Source organism: Silurus aristotelis (assembly GCF_946808225.1).
Source record: "Silurus aristotelis genome assembly, chromosome: 3".
In the NCBI taxonomy this organism is placed as follows: Eukaryota; Metazoa; Chordata; class Actinopteri; order Siluriformes; family Siluridae; genus Silurus; species Silurus aristotelis.
The window spans coordinates 2,615,120-2,625,839 of NC_139576.1; the positions used below are offsets into that span (position 1 = coordinate 2,615,120).

The window sequence follows — 10,720 nt, forward strand, 5'->3', positions numbered from 1 at the left end:
GGAGAGGTGGTGTATGCATTTGAAAGAAGGGGAATGAACGTCAGTGGGAGTAAGACAGAGTACATGTGTGTGAATGAGAGGGAGGGCAGTGGAGGGGTGCGGTTGCAGGGAGAAGAGGTGGAGAAGGTGGAGGAGTTTAGGTACCTGGGGTCAACAGTGCAAAGTAATGGAGAGTGTGTTAGAGAAGTGAAGAAAAGAGTGCAGGCAGGGTGGAGTGGGTGGAGAAGAGTGATAGCAGGAGTGATTTGTGATGTGAGAGTGAAAGGGAACGTTTATAGGACTGTGGTGAGACCTGAGATGTTGTATGGATTAGAGACAGTGGCATTGAGTAAAAGACAAAAGTGTGGACAGTTATCAAGGTAGACAGCTGTCATGTAATGATTTCTTTCAAGACGACCATGTAAAAAGTGTCTGACCCTCTATGTATTAAACTGTCTCCTGAAATAATAGAAAATGACAGTTAAAGTGCCTGAGGACTCCAGTGTATGCTTGAGAACCCAAACAAAACGATGAGTGCAAAACTACAGAATTGCTAAATTGAGATTTATTTGATTTGATTAACATATCTTGAACATTTTAATGTGTTGTGACACAACATTGAACAAGAAGAGAACGTTTTGATTGCATAAGTATACACCTCCCTTGGATAATACAAAGTAAAACCTCCCTATTGGTTAAAATATATGTTTAATTCAAATGATTAATACTTATACATTGAAATATAAAAGACAACGAAATTGTAGAAATCAATGAGATTTAATGACCTGACCAGTCTTTCAAACTAAATCCTGTTGAACTGCTTTGGGATGAACTGGATCACAAAGTGAAAAAGAAATATTCAACTGGTGAAAAATTCTTTCAGCCAATTTTACAAAAGGGATGACAAAAATGTACAAAAAAATTTTTCCAAATGCCAAGAGTGTGTAAAGATATTTTATATGTATGTATTTCATGTGCTACCTATATAAAGTATATCAATTCATTCATGTTTATGTCATTTTAGATATTCATGTTCTTCTCACAGATCCAAATATACTGGGAATCGCACAAAATATCAACCCAGTTTGGTACAGGTTCAGACCGATAGCCAGATACAGCACAGTCCTCTTCACCTTTGTTGTTGGGTTTCCCACTACTCCAGAACCTAAAAGAACAGAACCAACAACCAAAAGAGTGAACAGCCTACCAAATAATCAGTCTGCCTCATTATTTACTACATATGTTAACCTTGGTTACACTAACTCAAAGTCAACTCCCTAAAACCTGTAGATTTTTAAAGGGTGGCTGTGTAAATGTAAATGAGAGTTGGGTCCAAGAGGTAAAGAAAGAGTTGTTAGTTGTCACGGTCACTACAGTCTTTCTCATTAGGGATAAACCTTTAGGTTTTAAACCTTAGGCAATAACATATACATTTACATTTTATGAACGTATTATTTTTCAAAGCCACTTTGGAACAATATCCATTGTTGAACATGCTATACAAATAACATTGATTTGAAATGAAATTGGTCTCTTACCCATCGCTCACTGCTGTACCATCCACCCATTTCCAGATCCCCTCATGGTTTCTATTATTTGCACCAATCCAAGCAGCCTCTCCTCTTCTCCACACTTCAACAATGTCCTGGTTAATAACAACTAATTAGGCATTCAAATCCACAAAACATCAATTGACAGACACTGGGTTGATTTTTATGGCAGATAATTGGATAGGTTACATAACTGGACAAAGAAAAGAAAGGTTTCAGATTCCAGGCTGGTCTTAAATTATTATTTCCCCAGATTATCCTGTGGCTATTAAATACCTGGGCTCAACTGTGCAAGTACTAGAGTGTGCAGTGATAGCACATGTGATTGAAGGTATCTGCAAGAGTGAAAGGGAAAGTTTATAGGACTGTGGTGAGACCTGCAATGTTGTATGGTTTAGAGACAATGGCATTGAGTTAAAGACAGGAGGTGGAGCTGGAGGTAGCAGAGCTGAGGATGCTGAGATTTTGATTGGACAGGATTAGAAATGGTATTAATAGATGTAGGACGTTTTGGAGACAAGTTGAGGGAGACACGAGTGAAATGGTTTGGACATGTGCAGAGAAGGGACATGGGGTATATCAGTAAAAGAATGCTGAGGATGGAGCCATCAGGAAGGAGGAAGAGAGGAAGACCAAAAAAAGAGGTATATGGAAGTATTGATGAAAGACATGCAGGTAATTGGTTAGAAAGAGGCAGATGTAGAGGACAGAGTAGTATGGAGAAGGATGATCCACTGTGGGGACCTCTAACGGAAACAGCCAAAAAAATAAATGTTGTGGCTGTAAAACTAAAGATGTATTTTTAGATGAAATCTAAAATCTGAATCTAAATCTGAAACTGTCAGGATGTGTGACTATCTTCTTCTTCTTTTGGCTGCTCCCATTAGGGGTCGCCACAGCGGATCATCCGTCTCCATACCACCCTGTCCTCTACATCTGCCTCTTTCACACCAACTACCTGCATGTCTTCCCTCACCACATCCATGAACCTCCTCCTTGGTCTGCCTCTTTTCCTCCTACATGGTGGCTCCATCCTCAGCATTCTTCTACCAATATAATTCATGTCCCTCCTCTACACATGTCCAAACCATCTAAATCTCGCCTCCCTCACCTTGTCACCAAAACATCCTACATAGGCTGTCCCTCTAATAAACTCATTTCTAATCCTGTCCATCCTCGTCACTCCCAATGAAAACCTTAACATCTTCAGCTCTGCTACCTCCAGCTCCACCTCCTGTCTTTTACTCAATGCCACTGTCTCTAATTCATACAAAATCTCAGGTCTCACCACAGTCCTATAAACTTTCCCTTTCATTCTTGCAGATACTCTTCTATCACAAATCACTCCTGTCACTCTTCTCCACCCACTCCACCCTGCCTGCACTCTTTTCTTTACTTCTCTAACACACTCTCCATTACTTTGCACTGTTGACCCCAGGTACCTGAACTCCTCCACCTTCTCCAGCTCTTCTCCCTGCAACCGCATCACTCCACTGCCCTCCCTCTCATTCACACACATGTACTCTGTCTTACTCCTACTGACTTTCATTCCCCTTCTCTCCAGCGCATATCTCCACCTCTCCAGGCTCTTCTCAACCTGCTCTCTACTCTCACCACAAATCACAATATCATCTGCAAACATCATAGTCCAGGGAGACTCCTGTCTGACCTCGTCCGTCAACCTGTCCATCACCACGGCTAAGCTCGGGACGCCAAGGGATGCATACTGCTCATTGAGTAAGGATGTAGTGGCATTTCCCTGGTTCCCTGGAGAACTGTGCCGGTGGCATCAGATGAGTTTGGCATGGACTGAGTGAACGGAACGATTTTAGGTTTCTTTTTTCATTTTTTTTTTTTTTTTTTTACCTGTTCCTCTCTGTTATTTATGATCAACAGGTCTGCTCCTCTCTCCTTGCAGTTTTGTCTGCTCTCACTCCAGCTCTTCTTCTCAGTTGAGATGTAGTAAATACTGGAGCTGAAGTATCTCCATCCTGGTGTGTTAATGTCATTCTCTGTATGCACAGAACATTAAAATTACTTTAATAACAACACAGCATCATAACCACAAAATATTTCATCAAATAAATATTTTGATTTAAGTTCTAGTTCCTCGCTCCTAATGACCAGGGAAAGTGTTTAAACTGCTGAGTTCTCAGTTATTATATGTAACTATACTAGTTGTATATGCATGTTTCTATTGAGAGAAAAGGGTTTATCAAATTCTGTTTGAAGCAGAGGAAAACCCACACCAGAAACAAATCAACTGCTACTTCTCATCATGGCCTTTCTTATATGGACAGCATCCTCTACTACTGGTTGTCAATCATTATCTTCTTCTTCTTCTTTCGGCTTCTCCCATTAGGGGTCTGTTATCCGTCTCCATACCCCCCTGTCCTCTATATCTGCCTCTTTCAAACCACCTGCATGTTTCCCTTCACCACATCCATAGACCTCCTCCTTGGTCTTTCTATTTTCCTCCTTCCTGGTGGCTCCATCCTCAGCATTCTCCTACTGATATACCCCATGTCCCCCCTCTGCACATGTCCAAACCATCTCAATCACACCTTCCTCACCTTGTCTCTAAAACTACTACATGCACTGTCCCTCTAATAAACTCATTTCTAATCCTGTCCATTGTCGTCACTCCCAACAAAAACCTCAACATCTTCAGCTCTGCTACCTTCAGCTTCACCTCCTGTCTTTTACTCAATGCCACTGTCTCTAATCCATACAACATCTCAGGTCTCACCACAGTCCTATAAACTTTCCCTTTCACTCTCACAGATACTCTTCTATCAGAAATCACTCCTGCTATCACTCTTCTCCACCCACTCCACCCTGCCTGCACTCTTTTCTTCACATCTCTAACACACTCTCCATTACTTTGCACTGTTGACCCCAGGTACCTTAACTCCTCCACCTTCTCCACCTCTTCTCCCTGCAACCGCACCCCTCCACTGCCCTCCCTCTCATTTACGCACATGTACTCTGTCTTACTCCGTCTGACTTTCATTCCCCTTCTCTCCATCATGTACCTATACCTCTCCAGCCTCTCCACCTGCCCCCACTCTCGCCACAAATAACAATATCATCCGCAAATATCATAGTCCATGGAGACTCCTGTCTGAACTCTTTGGCCTAAAATTAGTTTAACACAACGTACACCTACTTAAGAGCTCAGGCTGTTGACCTAGTATATGATGGTCATCACTACCTTGACAGTCAGAGCAGGTGCACACATGCAGTTAATTACAAAACGGTTGGCATTAATGCAATATTCCAATCCACATCTACATATTCTTTTGTGAATAAAATGGTCTAAACCTTACTTGTGGCATTGTACTACCTAGGGCAGGATGCAGGGCAAACCCCTATTGGTTAGGATTATGGATTATCTGACTGAAGGCTGGCAGTGCAAATTAAACAAGAGAATCAGAATGCAATCAACTTTCCTACATTACATATTCAGGAGTATACTTTAAGACCAGGAGAACATGCTCATAATCAGAAACCAAAACTACAAAATGTATTGGCTAGACATAATCTTTAAATTGCCAACTTGCCTCATAAACCAGGCACCCACACAAGTTCTGTCATGCTCTCCTACTCATACAGAGTTCTGACTACCCTTGACATATAAATGTTGGGCACCAAAATATATCCTTCATCAATAGGAAGTCCCAAAGATCCCATTGGACAAGTGTTGCTAACATGACAAATAATGATAAAAAATAGGGTGCAATGGAAAGGCATGAGCCTTCCAGTTTAAGACAGTTCAGTTTAAGACCCCTTTAAGATTAAGGAGGGTGGGCTGTTCCTAATCAAATCTAAGGAAAGGCTAGGCAGTGCCCCACAAAACCAACACTCACTGTATAATATTGACTGGACACCCATAAGGGTTATTTTATTGTTGGAAATAAAACATGATACAAAAGGTTTGTAACCATTTAAATACTGCCCCTGGAGGTTATCTATTTTGCTAAAAAAGACCACAAGTACATGCTTTACATAACCAGTGTTTTAACCCACTGCAGGATCAGAGATGGACACTGTGAATTAATATTTGTGTTAATTAGTTTAAAATATTGAACATTCTGAACAAATAATCACATACTCATTTTTACTGTGTCTCATCGTATCCTGAACATGAATTTCAATTCAATTCAATTAATTATAAATACATTTATAAAGTGATGGCATGAACTCTTATGAAGTAATCAAGTGTACTTCAGAACAAATAATCACATACTCAGCTGAAAAAGCTTTTTCTGGAGTTCATCTGTTTTCCTCTGCAGCTGGTATCTTTCTTTTGCAACAATTGTGCAATTGGTCTTTAACTGTTCCTCCTCAGCCGTCAGATTGTTGTAAATGTTCTGTAACTGGTCCCTCTGTGTAGTCATGCTGTTATAACTGGTCTGTATCTGGTCTTTCTCTGTGGTCAGCTTGAACCACAGTATTGCGATGGCAGCCAGCAAGAGAACCACCAGCATCATCAGACACACCACAGCCAGTCTGTAACATCTGCACCCGGAGCTGTTTTGTTCTAAAGAAAGTGATTCATACTGTATATATTATCTACACATGGTGAATTAATATGTTGAGTTTCATCAAGTAAAATTGTCTGAGTGTAAAAGTGAACGTATGAACATACCTGAGCTCATAGTCGTTTTTTTGCTTGTAGTCATTTGCATTTCTGTTGCATCTTGATTAATGTAGATATCTTCATATGGTTGAGTGCTATCCTCTAGATCACCTGATCTTCTGTCTTCTGAAAATCTTGAGTTTCCATAAACTGATTTACTCATTTCTCCTTAAATACACTTAAACTTCGGTTTCATGTAATATAACTACAATCTGTTTAATACGAAGCTCTTTACACTCCCCACTGCAGCCTCCAGCTCAGATATAAAGTTTGTGGCTTTTAAGAAAAAAAAAAAAAAAAAAAGTAAGTTAAAATGTAGACGCTTTATATAGACTGCTTTAGTAGGCGAGTTCACACTTCAGACTCTCAGTAAACACTGCTACTATTTTGCATAAATTATCTGTCAAAGCTTTACATTTATACTCATTCTGCAAATGCATTAAAAGTGTTTTATAGTCTCCACCATAAACATTGCCTCAGATTGGTAACTGTACTTTCATTTCTTATACACTTAAGATTTGTATTTACATATTTCTACTTTAACTGAGTATTATTAAAATTCAATGCATATACAGTGAGGAAAATAAGTAGTTGAACACCCTGCTATTTTGCAAGTTCTCCCACTTAGAAATCATGGAGGGGTCTGAAATTGTCATCGTAGGTGCATGTCCACTGTGAGAGACATAATCTAAAAAAAAATCCAGAAATCACAATGTATGATTTTTTAGCTATTTATTTGTATGATACAGCTGCAAAAAAAGTATTTGAACACCTGAGAAAGTCAATGTTAATATTTGGTACAGGAGCCTTTGTTTGCAATTACAGAGGTCAAACGTTTCCTGTAGTTTTTCACCAGGTTTGCACACACTGCAGGAGGGATTTTGGCCCACTCCTCCACACAGATCTTCTCTAGATCAGTCAGGTTTCTGGCCTGTCGCTGAGAAACACGGAGTTTGAGCTCCCTCCAAAGATTCTCTATTGGGTTTAGGTCTGGAGACTGGCTAGGCCATGCCAGAACCTTGATATGCTTCTTACAGAGCCACTCCTTGGTTATCCTGGCTGTGTGCTTCGGGTCATTGTCATGTTGGAAGACCCAGCCTCAACCCATCTTCAATGCTCTAACTAAGGGAAGGAGGTTGTTCCCCAAAATCTCGCAATACATGGCCCCGGTCATCCTCTCCTTAATACAGTGCATTTGCCCTGTCCCATGTGCAGAAAAACACCCCCAAATCATGATGCTACCACCCCCATGCTTCACAGTAGGGATGGTGTTCTTGGGATGGTACTCATCATTCTTCTTCCTCCAAACACGTTTAGTGGAATTATGACCCAAAGTTCTATTTTGGTCTCATCTGACCACATGATTTTCTCCCATGACTTCTCTGGATCATCCAAATGGTCATTGGCAAACTTAAGATGTGCCTGGACATGTGCTGGTTTAAGCAGGGGAACCTTACGTGCCATGCATGATTTCAAACCATGACGTCTTAGTGTATTACCAACAGTAACCTTGGAAACGGTGGTCCCAGCTCTTTTCAGGTCATTGACCAGCTCCTCCCATGTAGTTCTGGGCTGATTTCTCACCTTCCTTAGGATCATTGAGACCCCACGAGGTGAGATCTTGCATGGAGCCCCAGTCCGAGGGAGATTGACAGTCATGTTTAGCTTCTTCCATTTTCCATGATTGCTCCAACAGTGGACCTTTTTTCACCAAGCTGCTTGGCAATTTCCCCGTTGCCCTTTCCAGCCTTGTGGAAGTGTACAATTTTGTCTCTAGTGTCTTTGGACAGCTCTTTGGTCTTGGCCATGTTAGTAGTTGGATTCTTACTGATTGTATGGGGTGGACAGGTGTCTTTATGCAGCTAACGACCTCAAACAGGTGCATCTAATTTAGGATAATAAATGTAGTGGAGGTGGACATTTTAAAGGCAGACTAACAGGTCTTTGAGGGTAAGAATTCTAGCTGATAAACAGGTGTTCAAATACTAATTTGCAGTTGTATCATACAAATAAATAGTTAATAAATCATACATTGTGATTTCTGGATTTTTATTTTTAGATTATGTCTCTCACAGTGGACATGCACCTACGATGACAATTTCAGACCCCTCCATGATTACTAAGTGGGAGAACTTGCAAAATAGCAGGGTGTTCAAATACTTATTTTCCTCACTGTATATATCATCCTGCCCCAGTCATGGACATAAACATAAACATAAAGCAGTCTTTAATGAGTAAGGTATCAAAAAAAACAGCAATCCAAAAAACTGGCAGCTAGTGAGAGAGTGTAATCGATTCAGGAACAGTGGAAAACTGAGCAGTAAGAGCCAAAGTAAAATGGCAGTACAAAATCAGTCCTTAACAAAATACCAGAACGCAGGAAAATACAGGCGGAGGCAAAAACTAAATCCAGGAATAGTTCAAAGATCAAGCACGGCAAGCAGAGCAAAAACCAAAATCATAAAAACAAAGTCCAAACCAGTTAACTGGGGAGGCAGGGCAGAAACAGGAATTAGAGACAAGTTTGGGAAACCAGAGCTAGCAGGAGGGCAGGAACGACCTCAGGGGCAAGCAAAGCCGATGAGATAATCTGGCTGTGAGTTAATGTCATTGGTGTCCTTAAATACCGGGTGGCGCAGCAAAAATGGCAAGATGGCCGCCGACCTGAAAACACGCACATATTCACATATACAATGACTTTCTAATCTCATTTTTAAAATATGCTACTGTAAATGTTATTCTCATTATTCTTAAAGTGCTAATTATTTTAACAGCAACATACTGTATGTATCAAGGCCTTGTGCTGAACTGGAACTTGGAGCAGATCTAAGAACTGAACTGAAGTTTGAATAGGGCACCTAGAGATGAAGATCTTTTAGTAGTTTCTTAAAGAGTTACACAAAAGTATGCACTGCATAATCTTGATAATCTTTGTTTAATTTTCTTACTGCTATCTAAAATGATATGCTATATATGTCTTTTCTCACAGATTTAACCATATAATGTGTTACAGAAAACATACGGCCATCGTCCCTGGTGTGTTAATTTCTTCCACTGAATGAAGGCAAATTAAAAACAAAAACACTTTTCACACCATAACCGCAAACCCCAACCCAGTCCAGCAATTCAGCTCAATCTGACTAAGCTATTTCACATGCACATGATGATAGTATTTATTATGTTACTATTAGAAACCATAGACAGCGATTTGTCTCTATATTTTTATCCTGTTTAAACACTGCCCCTGATGCTAATGAACATGTATTTATTTAGGTAATAATGGTTCAATTAACACCAGAAAACATACGTTTTCTGTCACCCAGAAACAAAGATAAACTGTCATAAGTAAGAAAGAGACATAACAGAGAGAACGTACTAAGGTTATTTTATACTGACATAAGTACATAAAACAAGATTGCCAACAGGATATATGCAAATAGTGTTTTCACACACTGCAAATGTGTTGCATCTCTTTAAAAATTAACATCAGGGTAGCAACCACAAGTCGAAAGTGGAAGTAACTCTATCATGTTTATTGAAGAATTCAGTACATAAACAGAGGACAGAGAGCTTTACGAACCGGGATGTGCCCATGTAATCTGAAATGGAAAGGGTAATCCACAAAACAGGTACGATTCATGAAATGGGTACGATCCACAGAACAGTGATAATCCGCAGGACAGGAGGTAGGAGTTGCAACCAGTGGGGAATGCTGGCAGTCAGGAACCAGGTCCATCACCATATCCAACTAGTATGTCCGACATGAGTGTGATGGGAATGAGAGCTTATATAGGGGAATCGGTAACGAGGGGCAGGTGTCTGGCAGGTAACGGAGGCAGCGTGACAGCCACTGAGGGGGGCGTAGCAGGTGGATCCCTGACATTACCCTCCACTCCAGGGGCGGCAACTGATGCCACAAATCCACCCACAACAGGTGACAGCCACCGAGGGGGGCGTGGCAGGTGGATCCCTGACACATACGTTTACTTACACAGTTGAGAAAGCCTCTTCTGGAGATCTCTTTTTGTCTAAAACTGATTTCTCTCTTCAGCCACTTTATTGTAACCAGCCTTTAACTGCTCCATCTCAGCAGTTCTGTTCCAAAAACTAGTCTGCAACTGGCTTTTTTTTATTGTCAGGTTGTTGAATTTTATCCACAGAGAAACTGCTGTGCAAGTAAACCGTAAAAAGTAGGTGAATATCTTCAGATACATAAATAAAAACAGAGCTACTGTATAGAGACTTTTTTGTTCCATTATGGTGATTCACGCCTACTTTGTTCAAAAGGTGCGGGATATTTGTTGGTACCTCAAATAATAAAGACTACATCAGGGGGGCAGATCTTTCTCCTACAAAGTCACAAAAGTATGGAACAGTCTTCCAATTGCTGTCTCAGTGTTCTAGTTCAGGCTGAAATCACATTGATTTAGTCAAGCCTTTGGTCAGTAGGTAAAGGAACAGATCTGAAGGGATTATGGATATAGTGTTTTGATGCATATAGGATATTTGATGCTTGAGCATTTGATAATCGAATTGAATAGAAAACTTA

At 40.4% G+C, this 10,720-nt stretch overlaps 2 protein-coding genes across 5 annotated transcripts in view; one reads left to right on the forward strand and one right to left on the reverse strand.

Moving 5' to 3' along the window:
• LOC310723321 (uncharacterized protein) overlaps positions 1-10,720 on the forward strand; it is a 487,719-nt gene that overhangs the window by 221,007 nt on the left and 255,992 nt on the right. The window lies entirely within an intron of this gene.
• LOC310723312 (uncharacterized protein) lies at positions 530-10,688 on the reverse strand. Its single transcript, XM_083536130.1, has 6 exons — positions 9,752-10,688; positions 6,181-6,447; positions 5,779-6,072; positions 3,396-3,541; positions 1,518-1,624; positions 530-1,144 (listed from the first exon to the last, which is right to left on the reverse strand). Exons 2-6 carry the CDS (start codon positions 6,332-6,334, stop codon positions 1,000-1,002), a joined length of 846 nt encoding a protein of 281 aa, XP_083392256.1. The 5' UTR covers positions 6,335-6,447; positions 9,752-10,688; the 3' UTR covers positions 530-999.

What these genes read in the sequence shown, in the direction of transcription:
- LOC310723312 (XM_083536130.1), bottom strand. Translation starts at nt 6,334, where the DNA reads ATGAGTAAATCAGTTTATGGAAACTCAAGATTTTCAGAAGACAGAAGA. An exon ending in AAAAACGACTATGAGCTCAG is followed by an intron (nt 6,073 to 6,180) that starts GTATGTTCATAC and finishes CACTTTCTTTAG; the next exon opens with AACAAAACAGCTCCGGGTGC. An exon ending in GGTACAGCAGTGAGCGATGG is followed by an intron (nt 1,145 to 1,517) that starts GTAAGAGACCAA and finishes CTGTTCTTTTAG; the next exon opens with GTTCTGGAGTAGTGGGAAAC.